Source organism: Melospiza melodia, chromosome 21, assembly GCF_035770615.1.
Source record: "Melospiza melodia melodia isolate bMelMel2 chromosome 21, bMelMel2.pri, whole genome shotgun sequence".
NCBI lineage: Eukaryota > Metazoa > Chordata > Aves > Passeriformes > Passerellidae > Melospiza > Melospiza melodia.
The window spans coordinates 13,694,973-13,717,192 of record NC_086214.1 but is presented as its reverse complement, the minus strand read 5'-3'; the positions used below and the strand labels follow the sequence as shown (position 1 = coordinate 13,717,192).

Below are 22,220 nucleotides of genomic sequence, written 5' to 3'. Positions count from 1 at the left end.
GGAGGAGGGGAAGAAGGGGGCACGTCCGGACTCTCCCCGAGCCTCGGCCCCAGGAGCTCTCCCGGCCGGGCCCGCCCCGCAGCGGCCCCAGGAACGGTCCCGGCCGCGGCCCGATCCCGGCTCCGCTCCCTCAGGCCACGGGGCGGGGCTGCGCGCGCGCGCGGGGCAGTCTCGCGGGGCGCCGCGCTCTCGCGAGAGGGGCGGGGCGGTGTCGCTGCATGTCCGAGCCGGGCGGCCCGGCCGGGGCACGTGGGGCGGCACCGGCACCGCTCCGGACCGGGCCCGGCACCGCTCCGGGCTCTGCCGCCGCGCCGGAGCATCCGTAAGTACCGCCCTGGGCCGCCGCCCGCCCGCTGCCGGAGTGGCGGGGCCCGCGGCCGCGGCTGTCAGCGTGCGGCGCTGCGGGGCGCGCTGAGGGTGCTCCCGCTCCGCGCTCCCGGCCGTGCCTGCCTCGGTGCCGGTGCGCGGGCCGGGGCGGGAGCGCTCCCGCGCCACCCAAGGTCAGCGCTCCGGCCCCGCCGTGACCGCGGCCGTGGGCTGGGGCCGGCCGTGCCGCAGCGGGCAGGGGCCGTGTGTGTCGGGGTGCGGGGCAGCGAGCGGCCGGTGTGGGCCCCGCGGGGGCAGCTCGGTGTCCTGCTCCCGGCATGGGGCGGTGAGGGGCCGGTCCGCGCCCTTCAGGGTAGCTCCGTGTTCCGCTCCCGGGATGTGGGCCGTTCGGAGCAGCTCTGTGTCCTGCTCCCGGGATGGGGCGGCAGCGGCTGGTCCGGGCCCTGCAGGGCCGCTCCGTGTCCTGCTCGCGGTCCCGGGCGGCCGCGGCCGGGGCGGTTCGCCCGTTCTGAGGGCAGCGCTGCGGCCGGGGCTGCCCGCCCGCCGTGAGGGCCGGCGGTGGCGCGGGCGGTGCGGAGTCGCGGTGAAGATTAAGGCATCTTGTGCTGTCTGGTCTGGCGAGCCTTGCCTGTGTTATGGTAATGGCCGTAAAAAGTGTTATTTGCAAAACTTCTGATGTGCTGTAGTGACTCCTTTTGTTCCGTAAGCCAGCATGGAGTACAGGTGGGAGCAGAGGAATTAAATTATATTGCTACTGAGGAAGTGATGTTTGTAGTCTTGCTTTCCTGGGAGAATCCTTGTTTGCTCTCTCTTTTTCTTCTTCCCCTTAATTGATGCAAGGGAGATCTAAGTAACTCCTGCTCCAGAAATGGGCAACTTGATCTGTGCCTGGCCGAGTTCTTTACTGCAGTCCAGTAATTCCGTGAGGCAATGACCGCAGAATGGACAGGGATCCCAGCAAGGGCATCCTCTTCGTGGATGTTATCCATAGCAGCAGGAAATGGCAGCAAAAGCTGCGTTTGGCTGCAGCCCACCTGTTGGGCAAGGCCAGGGGCTGTGGGATGGCAGAAGTCGGGCCTTCCCGTGTTGCCGGGGTTGTGCTGCACCTGCCGAGCGTTATCGGGCCCTGTGGACTTTGTCTCAGTGAAAGGAATTGGCTGGTGCTGCGGAAGGTGTAGCGCTGGTGTAACGTTGTGGCTGTGAATGATCTACCGAGCACGTGGAGCGGCTCCCCGGGAACCCAGGAACGGGGCTCTCCCTCCTCGGGAGCGCTGGGCCAGAGCTGCCAGAGCAGCTCAACAGAGCTGGCTCCTCTGCTGGGATCACTGTGTGACCCACTTCGGGTCAATTAACCTCCTCATTCTTTAATGAGCTGCTTGTGTAAGGGCGAAGGGCTGTGCAGGCACCTGCTGACCTGCTGTACCTGTCACCTGGTGAAGGGCCTGTGATTCTGGAAAAGGGCAGCACAGCCTCACTGTGACTCGTTCTGGTGTGCTTGCATGTGCTGCACAGTGCAAATGACCCGGAGGAAATGACAGCTCTCAAGTAAGTGAGAAGGGAGAAGTCTGTAGGGCTTGAGCAGTGCTTGAAGTAGGATGGAATCCACCGGAATCCATTCGTGCCTTGATTTCACCTGACAGTCCTTCAGCTTCTGCTTAAGTTTCATTGAGCTCTTAAAGGACTTTTTAAAGCTCTCATGGGGTTTATGCAGGTCAGTCTCTCACTGCAATTGTAGCAGTATCTTCTGCAACAGGCTGTTTGCTCTCAGACATGAAGCTAATGATATGTTGGGGCTGCAGGGTCTGTGTGGATGGCACTGCAGGAGCTCAGTTGCTGTGTGTTAGCAGCTGTTTCGTACTTGGGAGTGCTCTCCTTATTCAGCCTTGGTTTAGAAACCCATCCAAGGAACCAGATTCCTTCTTAAAGAATGTTGGAGATGCTTTGAGATCGTAATACTGGAAATTATGGACTGCCTAGGAAGCCTTGGCTTTAACCTAGACACTCCACAACGCCTGAAATGGGGGAAGAGGAATTCCCTCACTGCCCAGGGTGTGAGGCGACAGGACCTGCAGCTCAGATCCACCACGATTTGTCTGTTCCCAAAGGTGCAGATTGCCTGTGCAGTTAACTGTGACAGGAGTTTGCTGCAGGAGTGCAGCCAGAGCTCTCAGAGCCAGCAGCAGTTGGATTTGTGATGGCTGAAACTCTCTCTTCACTTTGAAAACATTGCAGGCTGGCTGCAGGGGGATTGGAGAGCAAGTGCACTTCTGCAGGAGCAGTTATCTGAAGAGCATAATGCTTTTAAAGCAACATAGCCCACTTATCTGTGCCTCTCCTTGTTCATGTGCACTTAACTCATGTAAAAAAACGATTTAAGGTATTTCTAGCGTCCAGGGAGCCTGTAATAGGATTGGGGCTGATATCCCAGTTGCCCCTAGCAACATCTAGAGCTAATAAAAAGCATTAATTGCAGCATTAATTACTTATAATTGTTTCATGATTCAGATCTAATGATTAGCCTTTTTTAAATCCTGATTTCTAACTGCAGTGCTTTTGTGGAGCTCTTAATGCAAATGGCTGGTTAGACTTCATGAAATGATGATTAAGTTCAGGCAGCCACACTCAGATATTCAGAAAAAGCTATTTTATTCTTCAGGTGTTTAATATTTCCTGGAAATTGAAGCTGTTGCAGTTGTTTCTCATGGGGATTGCTAGAAGGGGAGATATTTGCATGTCCCAAACTGCTTTTTCAGGTGTTCTGTCTTCAGCTGGTTCACTGTACATTTTTTTTATTGTCCACTCTGTGGATTCTGGTCCTGCATTTTGTCAGCTGGAAGCTAACTGGATTTTTGGGTCCTGTACTAGCAGAGATGAATATTCCATAAAAAGACCATTTAAAATCATTCTTGAGCAAACAAATCGCTGCTGCAGACCTGTCCTGGTCGGGGTTGCTTTTGACCTCTGCTGCCACCTGGCACTGAGGATGAGAAACTTGGCATGTGCTGTGGCTGTTTTTTGACTCTGGGTATAAATAGCAGCAGTTCCTGGCAAAAGTTCATGATTTTCATGTGCCTCTGGTATCAGAGGCCTTAGCTTTGCTTGGAGATGAACCTGGGAATGGGGAACTCTGGAGATCTCTGTGGTGAGGCTGGCGTGTGCTGTGCCACTCTCATAGCCTTTGTTCATACGGGTGTCTTGCTGCTCCTTCCCATGAGTGGCTCTCAGTGGAGCCTTTGCTGTTCCCTCCCAGCACAGGGGAATACAGGGCCTCTCCTCGCTGATTGCTGCCCTTCCTCTCTGAGTGCTTCTGCAGTTTCTCCTCCAGCCCAGCCTTGGCCACAAGGCTGCCAACCAGACTGCAGTGCTTTTTGCTCTCTGCCCAAGCCCAGTGCAGCTCTTGTTTTGGGAAGCTGTTTGTCAAGGTCTCGCGGCTGTGCCCAGCAAACATCCCATGAGCAGAGCTGCTGCTGCTCCCCAGATACCTGGGGACCTGTTTGGTCTCTGCTGCTCCTGGCTCCTGGCTCTTGCAGCCCTATCAGTGTGTTTGCTGGAAACCTCCCCGTCCTGTCTCCTTGAAGATTCCAGCTTGTTTTTGTCTCCTGTGCAGAGTGTATTGGAAGCCCTTGGTTAGTTTAGTCTGTGTTCTGTGGAAATTGATAGAGATGCCAGCCATCTGACTCAGGTGGCTGCTTTTAAATCTTCATTTATAAGCTGTGCATGTAGTGGCCACTACTCTGTGTTACCCATAGCAAGGGCTGCATTGGCTTCCTTACGTAGAAGCAAACACAAAAGGCTGATTATTGTATGTGTTTATTCTGAAACTCTGGAAAATAATTTGTTCTGTTCTCCAGCCTGAGTGAAAATGCAGAGAGAATGAAAGATAAAACTTTTCCCAGATGCAGATCTTTGTAATGTGTTGATAGGTTATAAGGAGAATAACAGCTGCTTTACCTGTACTGTGGGGGTACAGGTAGAGTGGTACAGAAGCAGTTTTTGGTGCTTGCTGAAGTATCTGAAAGACTTTTCTGGGAAAGTGGAGAAAAAGCTCTCTGCAGTAGAGGATTCACAGGCAGACACCAACTTGGGTGAGGAAACTATAAATAATGAAACAACTGGAGCAGGGAGGTAATAAGATATCAAGAGCAGTATGGAGCTCAATAACCTAATAGGATTAATGTTAATTACAAACTGTTCATTCCTGCAGAGCAGGAGCACCCAAGGCCCTGCCTGAGTCCATGAGAGCAATGCTGAGGGTTGCTGGGGATTGGTGTTTGTGTCCTTGTGAGCTTCTTAATTTCCAAAACATGTATTAAAAAACCCTACAGGTTGGCCCAGCTGATTCTTTTATTGTAAAGCTCTGAGTGTGGAAATAAATAGGAGTGTTCTGAGTCCTGCATTGGTGCAAAGGCTGCTGCAGGAGCTGTGCTGGGCCAGGGCTGGGCTGCTGAGTGGGGGAAAGCGCAGAACCAACAATCAGTGTGGCAGCTCCAGCTGAGGGGGACTGAGCTCTTGTAGGAACAGCACTGATGCTGATTACACTGAAAGCAGTTTTTATCTCAGAGATAAAAGACAGCCTGGTGTTAATGGTGTTTCTTGTTCCAGAGCACTAGTTTAATTCTACATCAACCAGCTTTTTCAGCCTTTTACTTAAGTCGCAGTTTATCCTTCTGCAAATAGGAGACTGCTGGTTCCTAAATATTCTAAGGTTGTGAAGTGGCTTCAGTGGTGGTTTTATTCAGAGAGGAGCCTGTTCCTTGGGCTCACAGTCCATGTTTACTGGGCTGTGAAAAGGTGGTGTTGCTTAAGGGCTATCTCTTGCTGTTCTAGTCTTTCAGTGCTACTGTTTGAAGCAGAAATTGCTGCACAGCACTTGCCTTTAATTAGTTAAGTACAGAGAGACTTCCCTGTTGGCTTCTTTTAAAACAAGTGCCACCCAGTTTGAGATCTTGCTGGCCTGGCTCCTACCTGTCTCTGGGTGTTGGTAGCTCCTGAGTCACGCAGTCTGAGCTCCTGGCTCTGGGTGCTGTTGGGTTTGGTGGGGGTACTCCAGGCTGGCTGCCCAGAGGGCTGGGGAGGCTGTGGAATCTGGTGGCCCAGTGACACCCTGGTGATGCAAGGGCTGGCAGGCTGCTGTAGCTTCACAGCTCCCTCCTGTAAGCTCAGGCCAGGGCTGCTGCTGACCTGCATGGGAGGAAACCCCCTGTGCTCTGCAGCTGGAACAGCTGGGAGCACGGGCTGCAGCAGGACTGGCAGGAGGGCCCTCTGGTGTGGATGTTCTGCCTCCTGCATCTTGTGTGAAGCACAAAGAAGCTGCCGTTAGATAATGCAGTGCCACGTGCCAGTTCAGCTTTCGATGAAAATATGCCTCATGCCAAGGGTGGGTTATGTAAGTCCTTACGTCTGTCTCAGTGCAGCAATTTTTCTTATTTTAATCTCAACAGTAGGGCCCCCAGTTCCTTAGGTTTTTGTTAACTCCCGTTCTTATGCCTCCTATAAGGCAGAGCATGTGCTACCAGTTATTTTTAGCATGGAAAAATTTAAGAGCCCACGTGGTCCCATTTAGTCTGAACCATGCCAGCCTGTCCAGTTCTCTTTCACCCAGATAGTATTTATTTCCCAAGTGCTGCTTCACTAACTGCAGGGTTTGTCAGGAGGCATCCTGGCCTTGCTGTTGAAGCTGCATTTCCAATTTGCTCTGTGATCCTTTAGGACAGGCTTTAATTCCAGCCTTGATTTCCACAGCTTTCAGAGTTTGGAAGCCTCTCAAGTGCAGGGGCAGAGGGAAGCGGAGGAGCCAGGACCGGCTGAGGGCACGTCCCTGCAGAGCATGGGGGCTCAGGCACTTGGGAGTCAACCTGGCCTCTCTCCTGGTGGAGACTCGAACCAGCTCACCTTCAGAACAGACGTCCTTGTGTGTAGGAAGCCCTGAGATTCTGAGCAAGTGCTTGCTGAACTCCTCTCGGACCTGGAGAATGAATTATCTGGCGTCCCCGGGAACCTCGTGCTGCGAACATTTCTGACCTTATAAGGCTGTGAGTGCTGAGGGCTCTGTGTCCTGGCCAGGAGACAAGGTGGCTTAGAACTGCTCTGGGACCCTAATGTAAACCAGTAGAGTAAATTGGCTGTCCTTGGCTTTTTTCTCAGGTAGGTAATGTGTGCATTCTTTCTTGTCCTCATCTCCTTGCTCTTTACCAGCAGTTTTCCATAAATCAAGTCAGGACACAGACTTGGAGAGCTGACGGAGCCCTCCTCTCCCCTTGGTGTCTTGATCCCATCCTGACGTGTAGAGGCAATTATTTAGCAGTTTGGAGAAGTCTCATGGCCCAGCTGCAGCTCTCCAGCCCATGATAGGTGTGACATTTAGGCTGGATTCCCGGCGTGCCAGAGGGAAGTGGAAGTGGCTGGTGCTGGGCTGAGCGCATACAGTGCATGAGCTCTGCACTATTTATGGTGCAGGGCTGTTGGGGCCCTGCCTCTTGGGAATGGTGCTGGAGATGCAGTGTTTTCTGGGGGCTCTGGCTGCTGCAGGCTGCTCCTCTCCTGTCCAGAGCTGCTGCATTTCCCAGCTGGCTCCTTCTGCCCAGAGAGGGAGGGTGCAGGCCCTGCTGGGCCAGGCTCCCTCCCTCTTGGCACTGCTTGAGGGCATGTGATTTGACAAGTTGCCATTTTCTGTCCTGCTGCTGGCAGGAAAATCCCAGGCTTTCTTCCTCCAGTGTGTTAAAATGATCCCATTGCCACTGCAGTCTTGAGCTGGCTGTCAGACAGTGGGGGGATGGCTTGGTTGCTCTGGGACAGGTTGGGCAGTGGCTTTGGGGCAGGAGTGGGCAAGGAGCAGTGTCCCAGCCCTTGGGGTGGGCAGTTTGATCCGCTGTCCTCAGGCATCACGTGCAGCCAGGCTGTGACCAGCGTGGCAAGATCTGCCAGAGCTCCTGCCAGGTCTGTGTGAGGGGATGTTTGTTGGTGTTGAGCTGTTTCCCGGCCAACCCAGCACTCTGGGATGTCTGCTGGCATCCCGTGCACAGCCACTGCCTTTCAGCCTGCTCTAACCGATGGCCGGATGTGGAATTCCCGTTTCACATGATCCTGGTAGTGATGCAGCTCTGGCTTAAATAAGAAATCAAAAACGTGAAATCAAATGAGCATTGCAAGGAGCTGTCAGCTAATCCAGCAGTCCCCACTCATCCAGGTATCATAGAGGAGTGAAGATCTATGTCCTAAATGATGATAATGTTCAGAATGACTCACAGAACTGTTTTGTCTGCCAGACTTCAGGACAGGCTTCTCCCTCTGGGGCATCCTGCAACCATCTCCCTGTGCTGCAGAGCTGCGTGGGGCTATGGTTTGGACAGTTGGTGCAACTTAGTAGGGAATCAGATAATAATAGGGCTGTCTGTTTAATTGGGAATGCTTGCTGGGAATGGACTTATGTGAACTACTTTAATTTGGGTTTGTAGTGTGCCTGAGAGACAGCTTGTAGGGTAGATCTGCATTAATTACAACAACTTGGGCACGCAGCAGATGAGCACTCACAGCTCACAATGTGCCATTGTTCTGGGCAGCATAAAGGGGAACCTTTTGTCTTGGGGATGTAGAGGCTTCACCCTTTCCATTTGCCAGCTTCCAAACACAGAACAGCCACAGTATTGCATAGGTTTGTTGGGTTTTTAATTCTAAGATCCCAGACATTGCCATTAACAGAGGGCTCACCTCTTAGTTACTTAGTTTATTTAATCAGATACAAATGTCCAGTGGACATGCAAGTCTCTGTGTAGAACAACATAAATGCCTTATTTGTGATGTACTGGGAATATTACTGAACTTAAATCGTCTCTGCAGCTGACCTTTAATTTGGGATTGAACAAGCAATTTTCTAGTCCCTGCCTTTGCCATGCTTTCATTCATTTGTGTGCCTCAGTGTCTGGGCCCTGCAGGAAGCAAGGCAGAGTCTGAGCTAGTGTGGGTGAAGTTGTGTGGATGCTCCTGTGGAATGGAGAGTGTGGCTGGAGGAGGTGAGAAATCTGGGGTGAATATGAGATTATCTGAGGCTCTGACACTGGGTTTGAGCCCGAGGGAGGCATGGTTTTGTCCCTCAGCTAGAATGTCATCAGCTTCCTGTGGAGATTGTGGCCTGAAGGAGTGTTGCACTGGGAGCTGTGGCTGGGGTGTTAGTCCTGATAACAGAAGGGGTTTTTTGGTTGAGACTCACTGGGGCCAACTGCTTTGGTTGTCCTCTCTTGTCATAGAAATATTATGCTTCTAAAGAGGAGCCAGATAATGCTCTCTTCCAGTGGGTGGCTCCCATTTCTAAGATTTTGCTATCTCCTGAAAACAATCTTTATTTTTGTTCCTTGCTGGCAACAGTCTTGGGGGCTGTTTGGATTAAAGCCTGTCTGTGTAAGCACCCTCAGACATGTGGTGTTTTGCTTTAATTCCTGTGCAGTGAAAATATAAACTGTAAGTGCTTTGCAGCAAGGCTGTTTGGGATGTGGTAACAGTTTAGCTGTGCATTCCTGTTGCAGACATTCCTTAAGGAAAAGGGAAGGCATGGCAGCCCTGCCCCATGAGGCTTGCCAGTGAAGGAGCATGACTGGCTGTCCAGGTGGGAAGGAGGTCACAGGCCTTGCAGAGGAAAAGGGAGAGCTGTCAGCTTTCAAGTCAGGGGAGTGGCAGCTGTCAGTGTAGTGAGTTTGGATGTAGAATAAACTTTGGAGCTGCATTCCTAAGGCTTTATAGGAGTGTGTGTTGTCAGAGTCCAGAGCCCTCGGGAATGGGGTGCTGCCTTTCAAGGGAGAGCTGGGAAGCCCTGCTGTGTGCCAAGCCCCCGCCATGGAATGCTGTGGTCCCCTGGGCTGGGAGCCCAGCCTGGTGCTGGAGGAACCTGCTGTGCTGGAGGCTGTCCTGGGGGCAGGACTGAGCTGTGGAGGTGTGAGGCAGAGGAGGCAAGGGGAAATTAAGTGCAGAGGTGAGGAGGGGTGAAATCATTGAACATAATGATGAGACATGTCCAGATATCCCTAGTCTTGGGTAAAGATCTTGTTCTGTGGAGTGCTGGTAGAGCAGAGATGTGCATTTCTAGAGCAGCTGGAAAACAAGCCTGACCATGCTAATAGCAGTACCCCTCGGGGCACTTATGGGACCTCCTGCCACCTTCCCTGGGACTATTTTAATGCTATTTGTGTTTCTCCTAGGTGTAACTGCTGAAGCCCTGTAAGATGGCTTTACGCTTCCGCAATTTCGTCCCGTATGCCATTCCCGGAGTGCTGGCGCTTCTTGGCTGCTGGTGGATCTATTCCTGGAGAAAAAAGCACTCGGGCTATTGCAACAAACAAGCAATAGCCATTGCAAGGGAGAAGCAGGAGGAAGTATCAGAGAGTGATGCACGTCCCAAGGCAGAAGCATGTGTCCCTCGGAGAGTGCCTCTGTTGTCAGAAGAGGAGTGCCTGGAGCAGCCAGCCCCCAGCTCCCTGCTGCCTGCGGGGCTGACAACGCCCTCTCCCCTGCACCCAGCTCACGAGGGGCCAGAGCTCTCACGGGACCCCCCAGACCTGCCAGCCACAGCAGCTGGGCCCAGCCCCAAGGACGACAGTGAGCAGCTGGAATCGGTAGGATCTGGAGAGGGAGGCGGTGTCCCTGCTCGTGCCTCGCTCCCTGTGCTGGCTGGGAGCTCAGAGTGTGACCAGAACATGGCACTGGGGCAAGGCTTAGGGGCAAACCAAGGCCAGCAGCCACCCCTGACACAGGAGTCTTTGGGAGTCACGGAGGACACCAGCAACACGGAGCAGTCGGATGAGTCTTCGTTTAAGCCCCCTGAGGAAAAGCAGATGCCAGGAATTGTGCAGTCAGCTACTGGCTCTGTGACAGCCTGTTGCTTGGGATTGGAGAAAGAAGCCGGTGCCCCACAAGCCTTTCTGAATGAAGCTGAAGTATCAGGTCACGAGGATTCTGCAGTGAGTGTGTTACCAGGGAGTTTGGAGTCTACCTGTCCAAAGCAGTCCAGGGAAGAAGAGATGTCCGAGCCAATCACTGGTACTGTACCAGTATGTCAGAAGGAGACACAGCCAAAAGGAGATGAGTTGGAAAGAGAGAAGATTGGAGGAGTGAGTTTGGACAAGGAAGTAGAGAAAATTGAGCAGGTAGCAATACAGATAATTTCCAAGGTCATTTTGGCAGCAACTGAGGAAGTGCTGTCGGGTTCTGCAGGTGATGCATCCCCTTGGCTCTGCCAGGCCAGCCGGGCTGAGGCTCCTCTGGGAATGGAGAGTGTTGGTGCCTCTGCTCAGGTGCCTGTGGAGGGAGCCACAGCAGCTGATGAGGGTGTGGCTGCAGGGGAGCAGGGTCAGGGTGTGACAGGTTGTTCATCACACGGCTGTTGGGCCAGCCCTGTTCAGGGGAGCACAGAGGACTGTCAGGTGAAGAGCTGCGTGTGCAGGGAGTCCCAAGGAGTTGGTCGGACTCATGTGGAGAACTCTCTGGAAAAGTCACCTTTGTCCATGGAGGACTCTGGGTATGGCACACACACACCTGGAGGTGGGACGAGTGTGGAGGAGCCCCTGCAGAGCACAGTGCTGTCTGTCACATCAGAGCAGCACCCGGACTCACTGAGCACAGCCTCAGCCCCAGACACGTCTGCTGAGCAGTGCTTGGTACCAAGGGAGACCCCCTCTGCTGCGGGGCTGCCCGAGGGCAGCACGGTGCCCTACAGCAATGGGATCCTGAAAGAGGATGGGCCAGACCTGAGTCAGGAGTGTAGCAGTGCTCCAGGCACAGATGGAGATCACTCAGAAGGTAAGGGACTGCAAAATCCTCCTGCAGAAAATGTAGTGAACACGCATTGCTGGGGAGCACCTTGCAGGTGTGAGACCTCATTCCAGTGGTTTCTGGTGACCTCTGGGACCCCCTGGCTGCTTACCCCTGTTTGTGGGCTGCTGCTGACAGGAAGGTGAGGCAGGTTCTGAGGTGCTGCTGGAGGAGCCAGAGCAGAGCTCTGATGAATTCTGATAGAATCAGCTGGTTGCAGAGCAATTACCCTGAAGCCTTTTTGTTTGGAGGGGCCAGGTGCATGCCAAGAAATCCCAACAGGGAGCAATATTCATGGAGTTCCCCCATCTGTCTGTGCTGCTTTTCCCTTGTAGATGCTGGATGATGTGTGCCTGGCACAGTACATGCAAAGCTGTCTGAGCAAACATTAGCCTGTGTGACCTTGGGGAGGGGAATTAAAATCCTCTGTAGGACCCTGTGGTGCCAACAGCCCTTAATGACAGGGGATGTCTCTAGTAATTGCTACAAAGCAGTTGGAACACTGCTTGTTGCAAGACATGGGGGTTGAGTTTGCCAACAATGAAGGATTGAACCCACAGAATGTTTTCACTAGTGAGAGTAAGCCAGGAGGAGAAGGTATTGCCTTGTTGTGAGTGCTGGTGTGACAAGAAGGCCCAGGAATGAGTTGTGGAGCCTGGTGGCACTGAGACACTGAGGTGGGGAGAGGGGAATGCAGCGGGTAAAGCTGATAAGGTGGCAGTGTTGGACAACAGGTCACCCAGCTGACCTTCACGTCCAGGCTGTGAGTCTTAAATCTTCCCTTTGCCTACAAAGCCGATGCCAACAGCTGCACCCTTGGCCTTTCTCAGCCTCTGTGCTGTGTTACCCATTAAGATGTGGCAAATGTGAAGCAGCTCTTGGGTTCATTTTTCTCTTTGGTCTCACTGCATGGTCTGAATACTTGCAAGCAAGTGAGGATCTTCATGTTTCTGCTTGTTAATGGGAGGAAGGACCAAGGTCGTGTTACACTGGCTGTATCAGAGATGTGGTCAGGAGGAGGCTGTTGGAGTTTGTCCCTTTCCCAGGCAGAAATGTTCCTGGTATCAGCTGATGGTTTAGGAGCAAAATGCACTTCAGCTCTTGCACCTTGTTTCTTCAAATATAGGGCAAATTTGGGCAAAAGGCAGCCCCCTACCATGCCTCACAGTGGGCACATGTAGCACTGGGTCACTCTGCAGCCCTTCCCTTTGGGGTGGGAATGTAAGTGTGGGTTTTGGGGGCAGTCTGAATGCTTGTGTCTGTCTCGTAGGTTCAGATGTAAATAGTGTGGATTTTGTGGACAGTGGCAGTGCCATGAGGAAGACGGTGGCTCGCCAGAACGCGAAGCTGGAAGGAGGATCCAGCAAGCCAGACTTCGTTATCTGGGAAATCGAGGTCCCAAAGGTAACCAGCTGCTGGCCTGCTCAGCATCCTGCCCTCCACAGCCACCTCCTGGTCTGCTGCTGGCTCTGTGCCATCCCAGGGAGATCAGCAGCCAGTCCAGGACAACCGGAGCATTCTGCTCCCGTTAGGACTCACAGGGGTGAGGAGCCAATGCACAGCTGTAAACATGCAGCACTCCAGGGCTACACCCAGGGAAATGGTGCTGGTTGAACTTGTTATTCTCCATTATCTTCCATCCAGCCTGGAAGTCCAGTGCTTTGAAAGCATCCAGGAGGCTTTGAGGGTACACAGGTATTCAGAACAGGGGATTATCAAAATGAGCTGTGCTTACTGGTCTGAGCTCCCAGACCCCCTGAGCTCTGCACTGGTCCAGCACTGCCTTGTGTTTATCCTGCCTGTAATGGGGGAACTGAGAATGTGGGTGGTGTAACCCAGAGAGGGCAGAGATGTTTGATCTGTGTTTCCCTTCCTGACTGTTGCTTTCTTGTCCCTTTCCTGAAGGAATTGGTTGGCCGCTTGATTGGCAAACAGGGGAGGTTTATGAGCTACCTGAGACAAGCGTCTGGTGCCAAGATTTATGTCTCAACACTACCTTATTTCCGTGACTCCCAAGTCTGTCACATCGAAGGTGAGTGGAATATGTCTCTATTCATGGTCTATTGGGGGATTTAATTAGATGAGCAAGGAATTTAAATGGATTTAGTGGCTTCTGAGTCCAGTGCTTTTCAAAACTCCTCTGGGCAACCTCTTAAAACTTACACTGTTGAGGTAGTGCAGGAGGATCCTGGCAGTTGTATTTCTTCAAGTGACAGGACTGGAGATGTCCTCAGCATGCCCATGCTAGAGACTTCCCATGGGTTTCTTGTCTTCCAGGGACCTCTCAGCAAGTGGAGAAAGTCCTGAGCCTGATTGGCAAGAAGTTCAAAGAGCTGTGTCTCACCAACATCTACACCCTCCCTCCGCCGATGCCGATGCCGCTTCACTCCCTGCTCGTGTCCGCCTGGGTGAGTCCCGGCTCTGGCAGTGCTGGGGCTGGAGCTTGCGTTGCCAGCAGCACTCACAACGGTTTTTCCTCCCCGTGGCAGCTGTTCCTCCCCGATGGAGTCACTGTGGAGGTGGTGGTGGCACACCAGGTGGACGCAGGGCACATGTTCCTGCAGCAGCACACGCACCCCACGTTCCACGTGCTGCGCAGCCTCGACCAGCAGATGTTCGCCTGCTACTCCCAGCCCGAAATCCCAACCCTGCCCACTCCAGTAGAAGGCAAGTCATGGATGCTCACACGTTGTTCTGTTGAGAAAGTTCTGGGCTCCTGTGCAAACCTGTTGTCCCTGAGTCAGGTGTGGGAAGTTCCCAGTGGATGAGGATGTGATAGCTCACGTGTCATCTCATCTTTAAGCTGCTGCCAGAGTACAGATGTTGCTCTGCTCTCCCTTACCCTGCTCATCCCTGGAGTACCTCCCAAGCCACGTAGCTGCATGTTGAAATCCAAAGTGAGATCAAGCCTGTCTCAGCTTATTTCCAGTCAACCTGGCATCTGGGGTATTTCTGCTGGCAGAGTGTGGATCTGCTCCCTCACCTTCATAGTGTCACTGTGTCCGTGTCTGCACCTGCTGTGAAGGGTGCATCACATGGACAGGGGTTGTGTATTCCTGTGTGGAGACAGGAAGGGAACTGGGTACCTGGGCAGGGCAGCTTGGTTGTGGCAGACAGAGCTGAGAGTAAAACCCACCAGTCCTTTGTCTCAGCTGCAGGCCTGTTGTGCTGGGGCTGTGGGGGATGTTGCAGGAAGATGGAAGCAGCCTAAGAAATGCTGTTGGTTCTCCATAGATAAATGAGCAGCACTGCTCATGGCTGAAGTGCTGATTTTTGGAAATCCACTTATCCTGAGCCTTTCTTCTCTGCATTCTGGTGTTTTGCAGTTGGCATTATCTGTGCAGCTCCAGGCCTGGATGGGGCATGGCTCCGGGCTCAAGTCATCAGCTACTTCGAGGAGACCGATGAGGTGGAGCTCAAATACGTGGACTATGGAGGATATGATAAAGTGAAAGTTGACACACTCAGGCAAATCAGGTCTGTAGATCCTCTGCCATGACCTGAGGCCATGTCTGCCTCAAATCCTAATCACAGGACTCTGTACAGTTTGAATTCTTAAAGGTTTTTCACAGCTGAGGTGGGAAATGGTGCAAAGGTTCAGCTCAGCAATGAGTGTGGGTTCTTGGGAGCACAGCAAGATCCTGCAAGGCTTTGCTGAAGGGAGGGGAGAGGAAATGGCAGCTTCTGCCACTTCAGTGTGGAAGCTGAGGAAAAGAAAAGGATGCCTTCAGGAGGCCTTGAAGTGTAATTGATTGAGCCAGGAATAAGCTCCTGATTCTCTATGCTCCAGCCCCTCTGTCTGGGACAGCTGTGTTGGATCAAGGGTTTCTTACACAGGCCCATTAAATACTTGATTGTGCCCCAGAGCTGGGAGACAGGCAGCACAGCCTCCCTGGTGGAGGTGGGTTTTGCTTAGAGCCTGATCCAGCTTGGCATGTTAATCAGACAATTTATTGCTGCTCTTAGATTGCTGGGAGAATTGTCTGATTTGTATTTTTTTGGCTTGACTGTCATTAATTTAAAACTGAATTCCTGTAAGAGCAATTTGATTAATCAATGTCACATTGAAGAATGTAGGAGTGATTTAAAGCCCTGTTCTTACTCTGATACTCTTTTCTTTAAGGTCTGATTTTTTAACACTACCTTTCCAAGGAGCAGAAGTTTTACTTGACAATGTGGTGCCACTTCCAGGTAAATGGAGCTCTTGATGTACTGTTGGCCCTTCTCCTGCAGGTTTCCATGGATGCCAGATGTGTCCAAGCCATGATTCTGTCTAAACCTTCCACCTTCTATTGCCAGTGCAACCTCTGATGTGACAAGAGGAACGACTGGAAAAATTGTATTGTATTCTTCTAAATGTGCTAGCATGGCATAACCTGTCAGAATCCAGGGGAAAGATGATAAATGTTCAAGCTTTTCCCTGCTTGGAGGAGACAATGAATTACTGTCCTAAGCAGCAAGTTGGCAGGACTGGCAGGGTGTAGGTGCAGTAGCTGTAACTGCTCTAATTCTTCTGTCACAGAGCTGCTGTAAATGCAAACTTAGTTTTTAATCTGCACACAGATACCTGACATTTTCCTCCTGAAATGACTGATTTGTAGAGTTCTGTGTTCAAACTCCAAGCCTGCAAGCACTGGGAGAATGTCAGTCACTGCCTGGAAACACTTTGGTTTGCTTTTTTTGTCCTTGGGTCTGCTCAGGTGCTGGGCACCTGCGGTACAGACACTTTGGGTTCCCAGTGCCAGGGGTCAGCAAAGCCCTGAGGGACCTGAGCTTGGTTTATTGAGGATCAAAATGACAATGGCAGCTCCAAGGTGCTGCAGAGATGTACTTTGCTGTCTTTAAAGCCTCCTGATTCATCAGCTACTTGTTTACATGATTGTGGCTGGTGGCTGTAGGAAGCTCTTCATCCTTTCCTTTCCCTGCAGAACCAACAGCCCCAGGGATGGGATCAGCTGGCTGTGAGGGATCTCTGTCTCTAGGAGGACAGAGAACATTAACTCAGTAGTCCTTTCTGGCCTGGAAAGTCTGTGCAGGACCTCATGTGTTTGCTCTGCTCTGCTTTTCCCACAGATGAGGATCACTTTTCCCCGGAAGCCGACGCTGCTGTCAGTGAGATGACCAGAGGTGCTGTCCTCGTGGCACAGGTACAGCCCCTGTCTGGAGAAGCCTTGCTGCTGGTGGCACTGCTGGTGTCCTCTGCCCTGCACTGTGTGTTACATAAACCCCAAAGCCAGAGCCTGGCTCCTGGGAAGTGCTGGGGCTGGGAACTCCCATCAGCACTGCCTGGAACTGGAGGGGATGAGTGTTCCCTCTTGTTTGTGATGCAGGCAGGGGGAAGGGAACCTGGATATGGTTACGGAGCACAGCAGGGCCCGGTGTCCAGCAAGTCTGGGGTCCCCTGGGTGTGCACTGCTTTGCCAGTCCTCCCTGGTTTTACACCAGGGACATGTGGGATCTGGCTGCAGCTGGCCAGAGGCTGCCCTGGGACGTCTGGTGATGTCCCAGAGACTTGCAGGCAGCACCTGCTTGCAGTCCAGAAGTGCTCACCTGTTCTGAAGTGCTTCTGGTAGTAGCTGTGGCTGTCCATGTGAGGGACTTGGCACCAGAATTGCTGCACACTCACGTTTTTCTGTGTTTCCAGGTCACAAATTATGACAGTGTCACAGGGCTGCCACTGATACAGCTGTGGAACTTGATGGGAGATGAGGTGGGTATATGCTGAAGACTCTTTAATCATAAACCTTTTATTGTTGATTAGGAATTTTCAGAACCACTGTTTGTTGCTGTGGCTTGTTCACTTATCTACTCTTTGGGTTTTTTCCCCCTCCCTTTAGGTGGTGTCAATAAACAGGACTCTGGTGGAAAGAGGGTTTGCTCGGTGGCTCGACTACTAGCAATGTCCTAGATGCCTTGACTACTCTTTCTGCAGAGAAAAAACAAAGGACAAAATCTTGTTTTGCACTGTTACAATTCGGTTTGGCAACTTCCCCCGAGGAGACCCGCTCACACCTGCCTGCAGAGTTTTGTGGTCCATTGAAACACGTTTTGCTCAACTGTTACCATTTCACTAGAACAGATACCTCATCTCCTGGAAGGGGGTGTTCAAAGCCATAATGACAAATACTGTAGCTTTAAAGCAAAAAGTCCTCCCTGGCCTCTGCTCAAATTTTAAATGCAAAAGATGTCAAAGCCTTGGGGGTGGCAGGAGGCAAAGCCCCCAGAACGGTAACCGCGCTTTGGTTCCGGCTGTGTCGCGCCCCACGAACACGGTGTCTGCTTTTCCCAAAAGTTACATCGGTTGTCCTCTTTTTAACAGGCCCTGCCTATGAAATTAATGAATGTTATTAAGGAATTTAATGTTCAGTTATGGATTTTTCTGTATTGTGCCAGTAACCTGCACAAACAGCATCCATCTTGTGTCTTCCTTGCGCCAGGAGGTGGAGGAGTTGTGTTCCTGTGTCTCACTGCAATCATGGATTTTAGGCTTGATCTGCTCTCCCTGCAGGGGCTTGGAGTGCAGGATGTTACCACTACAATTTTTGCTCTGAAATGTCATGTATTTAAAGAAAAGAAACTGCTTGCCAAGCCCAATTGTAGTTTATATTTTTCTAGCCGTGCAAGTCTGTAAATATATATTAAAAAATCATTGTAATATTTTGTACAAGAAAAACACTGGAAACAAAGGGAACTTTACAGAAACTTTTTCACACCAAAATGTCCTATATAGGTAGAACTGGTATGGAGCTCATTAGGGTAGCCAAATTATTTGGAGCATCTGAATGTTGGGAGTGTTTCAGCTCTGCTGTATGAGGATTAGTGTCCCCTTAGGTTGCTGTCTGGTTGAAATTGTGATCGCTGCATCCTTTGCTATGTTGCTGTACAGATCTGTTAAAAAAAAAAAAAAAGTAACAACTTGGCATTACTCTTGCAGTGGTGTTCTCTCTCAATTTTTTTTGTTGCTCCTTTTTAGATTTCTATTACGTATTTAAAATTTTGCTCAAGTAATTTAAGCTGACTTAATGCTCTTAAAGACATGCCCTCTAATGTGTATCATTTTAGATATGGATTGAGCTGGGATTTATTGCTGGCAGAGAAGACACTTGCCAGAAATTGTTGATGTAGTCAGTCCTCAGAAGCTGCTTCAGGTGATTCAAGGATGTGCTCACATCCTGTGAGCTGACATGCCAGGGCACCACACATTTGGACAGTGGCCTACAGCAGCCTTTAGCCCAATCCCCTGTGCTAGGGAATGGTTATATCCTTTCTTGGAGTTCTCTCCTAGTCGATGCTTTGATTTAATGTTCATGTTTGCAGTAACATCCAAGGAAAACTAAATTGGGTAACTCAGATCTATAAAAAAATATATCCTTTTGGAATGTTTCTTTCCATTTCAATTAAAGCTCGAATTTTAAGCCGTCTTAGTGAAACTGTGATGACTTCAGAGCCTTCCTTTCCTGCCTCCATTAGAGCAGCCCCGGGCTCCTTGCTCTGCACCCGTGGGGTGGCTGTGTCACTGCTTATTGTTCATGGCAAAGTTTGACTTGTCTGAATGTTGGTGTTTTCTCTTCTTTGAGAGGTGTCAGAGTCAGGACTCTACAGCAGGGATGGGGAGCTCTGCCAGCACCAGCTCCGTGTTTTCCTCTGGCTCTGCACTGTGGAAGAACATCCTGTTCCTATTTGTGTTGAGAGCTGCCTGGTTTTTAAACTGCAGTAAAATAGAACATTGCAGGGGGAGAGGAACTGAAATGAGGAGGTGTTGGCAGGTAACAGATACACAGCTCTTTCTTCTTTAAAATCACAACTCAGCCTATACAGGAGCATAAATACGGGGGGCTATTTTAGGTTTGGGTTTTGTTTTGTATTGTGGTAAAAGTGAGTAGATTTGCTGAGCTGGGGAAGGTTGTAGTTGAATATGGACTGCTTGGAAAAGGCACAAGTCCAGAAAGGCCCAGGGGAGGTTGTGGCAGTGGTGCTTGGTGCCCTGTCAGACCTGGGGATGAGCTGTGCTGGGTTTGGAGCAGGTCCTGCTGCTCATAAATCCAGCAGTGGCCCCCAAGCAGCTCTGTAATCCTTGGCTCAGGCCTGAGGCTGAGCACAGGCCCATGGAGCTGAGCTGTCCCATGGGTGCTCTGACTGAAGCCCTTCAAAGGGGCTTTTCCCTTTGGAAAGTGGTAATTTTATTAGGGGTGAAATGAATGAGGTCTCAGGAGATGCCTCATTCATACGCTCCTGGAGAGCTTCCACGGGCTGCACAGCACACTCCAGCACTCCCTGCCAAGCAGCCCCTGCCTGCCCAGATCCCCTCTCCAGGCTCTTCCCATGGAGCAGAGGTGCTTCCTGGGAGGCCTCCTTGTGGCTGCTGGCCCTTGTCCTCCTGCCCAGGGCGGAGGATCAGGAGCCCATCCCTTCCTGCCACAGCCTCTGCTGTGCCAGGGCTGCTCCCTTGCAGAGCCCAGAGCTGATTTCCCTCTGGCACACGGGTTTCAGGGCTCCTCAGGGAGGAGGAGGGCACAGTTTCTGGAGCAGATGGAGGGTAAGGAAACCCCTGTCTGACACAAGGAGCAGCTCAGCTTCTCCCCTCCCAGAGCCACAGGTGCAGCCCAGAGTCTGGCTCAGCACATCCCTGGTGCTTCACTGGCAGAGGTTTTACTCCCTAAAAAAAAAAAGGAAATTGAGGTGCAGGCTGTATTATCTCTTCCATTCTACTGCATCACACAGATCCATGGGGTCCCAGCTCGGGGCTGTCCCTGGGAAGCCAGCATGTAGGAGACTGCTGAGCAAGAATTAGAAAACGTGTATTGCCTTTAGTTCATTGTCTCAGGGGCTGTGTTTTGGCTTCAGTCACCTCTGCTTCCTTCCCCACCCTGTTAAAAAAAAAACAAAAAAAAACAAAAAAAAAAAAAAAACCAGCAATGATAGAGGAAAAAATCTGGCTGCATTGGGCAACAGGGATGAGGATGGCAGCTGGAGGAGGACTTGGGGCTCTTTGCCAGAGGAAGTGTCAGAGCAGTTTTGCCCTGACGCCCCTGGGTCCCAGCTCCTCAGCACTGCTGAGCCTGGTGCCTCACACAGCCCGTGCCTCATAGAGGAGCTCCCCTCTGAGGTGCTGCAAGGGCATTTGAGGCCATTTGTCCTCCTGACCTTCACAGCTCCCCGTGGCAGTGTGTCCCACAACTTAATTACCTGTGAGTGGGAAAAGTGCTTCCTGTTTCTTTTCTAAATTGCCTCAAAGCCTCCCCGGCTCATCCGTCATGCCAGTGCCCAGGAAGGTGAGTAATGGCCCTGCTGTGCCTTGGCCACACTGCCCCCAGCTTACAGCCTCCTCTCCTGCCCTGCCTCAGGCTGAAGCTGCTGAGCTTTGCTCCACAGCCTGGAGCAGGGGTTGCTGAGCTCCCAGCAGACCCTGAGCCCTGCAGAGCCTTTGCTGAGTGAACACCTGCTGCAAGCTTTCCTCCTTTTGCTGAATCAAGGTTGTAAAGCTGCTGCACACGCCCAGCCGTGAGTATTGGTGTCTGAAAGCAGGTTTGGATGTTTTTACAATGCTCTCAATCCTTGTGGAAAGCAGGGGAAGGCAATGGGAGTTGTGCTGCAGCTGTCACTACACCAAGGTTTTAACCTCCCCCTGGGAGAGGGATCAGAGGGACTCTGGGTTGTGCACTTCATGTCCCAGCTTCAAAACCCTGCGTGTTGCCTGGGGGATGTTACTCTTTTTTTTGTGCCCTGACTCTGCAGTTTGGATTCAAGTACACTGAAGAGACATTTCATGCTGTTTCAAGTGAGGTGCCCTCATTTCTGGATAGCAGCACTCTCACAGTAATCCCTGGCTCTGGGCTTCTCTGATGTCTGTTGTTCTCCAAGTGCACCTGAAGCACTTCTCTGGCCCTCAAGTACTGTTCTTGTTGGCAGCCATGAGTGGCAGCATGGGCATCTCCTGCTTCTGTCACATCACCTGAGCTCTGCCTGGTGCAGGGACATTCCCTGGCTGTTCCACCATCTCCCAGTGTGGCTGCTGGGGCATGCTCAGGAGGGATTCCTGGGACCCCAGCCCTAAGGGAGATGCTTGTTCTTCACTGGACAAGTTGTTTAGTCAGAGCAGGAAGAAATGTTTGGCTGCCCTGTCAAGCCTGTAGCTCTAATTCTGCTATCGACAGCTGCTTTTCTGTGGCACAAACCAGTGTTACACACTGTGAGGGGTGGCAGGGTGAACTGCTGCAGGTGCCCAGCCCTGCCTGAGGACAGAAAGGCATCACGCATAATGAGGAAAGAGTCGCAGTGGAGAAAAGTTGGTTTGCTATTTTTGTATCTGCCCTGTCCCCCTCACACCGCACCCCCGCCGTCCGTCCCTCCCTCCCTCCCTGCCCTGCTCGGAGCGCGGCCGGCTCGCTGCCGTGCAGAGGCAGCAGCAGATGGCACTCGAGCACCGGCCCAGCCCCGCCGAGCCGCGGCTCGCGGGCCTTGAGGGGAGATGGATCATGCCAGCTGTGCACTGCGTCTATAGCACCGCGATTTACATGCCTGGGGTGTTCCTCTGTGCTCGCAGGTCCAGATTGTATCTCTGCTTGTGCAGGTTTGTCCTTACACTGTGTCTGGATGTGAGATGATAAAGGGAGAGTGTTACTTTTCACTCACAGAGACAGACCCCTAATTTGCTTGGATGTGTTTTGTGGTCGTGGCGTGCCTTTCCCTCAGAGCTGCCTCAGTACACAGAAGCAAGGTTATTTTTTTCTCAAATAAGATCATTTTGTCCCTCCAGCCAAAATTAAGTGAGCTTGTTGTCCTCTCACTGAAAATGGACTTGCAAGTGCAGGAAGTGAGAAGCAAAGTTCAGCATGATTGTTAGAGGCAACAGCCAGAGAGGTGTGAATGAGTCAGGGAAAATGTTCCTGTTGAGATGGTCACAGTGTGCTGGGATGCAGAGGGCTCCCCTGGCTCTGGCTCCCCTTGGAGTCCCAGCACTGCTGCTGCTCCTGGCAGAGCTGTCACATCCCAGGGCTGGCTGTTTGCAGGGACAGCTGAGCTTCCAATCACACAAGCTCTGACCCCAGATTCAGACCATGCTCATTCTCCTCTGGACCCCGGGACACTTGCCAGTG

At 51.9% G+C, this 22,220-nt stretch overlaps 1 protein-coding gene across 3 annotated transcripts; it reads left to right on the top strand.

Moving 5' to 3' along the window:
- The first annotated feature begins 236 nt into the window (after positions 1-236).
- On the top strand, positions 237-18,554 carry AKAP1 (A-kinase anchoring protein 1). Of its 3 annotated transcripts, XM_063174208.1 has the most exons (12): positions 253-322; positions 6,070-6,471; positions 9,516-11,112; positions 12,395-12,528; positions 13,030-13,156; positions 13,402-13,532; positions 13,614-13,791; positions 14,451-14,601; positions 15,248-15,315; positions 16,198-16,271; positions 16,769-16,834; positions 16,962-18,554. In XM_063174208.1, the coding sequence occupies exons 3-12, from the start codon at positions 9,540-9,542 to the stop codon at positions 17,019-17,021; spliced, it is 2,562 nt and encodes an 853-aa protein (XP_063030278.1). In that variant the 5' UTR covers positions 253-322; positions 6,070-6,471; positions 9,516-9,539; the 3' UTR covers positions 17,022-18,554. The 3 variants fall into 3 exon arrangements, with proteins under 3 accessions (XP_063030279.1, XP_063030278.1, XP_063030277.1); XM_063174209.1 differs by lacking the exon at positions 6,070-6,471 and having other exon boundaries at positions 237-322; XM_063174207.1 differs by lacking the exon at positions 253-322 and having other exon boundaries at positions 5,933-6,471.
- The last annotated feature ends 3,666 nt before the right edge of the window (positions 18,555-22,220 follow it).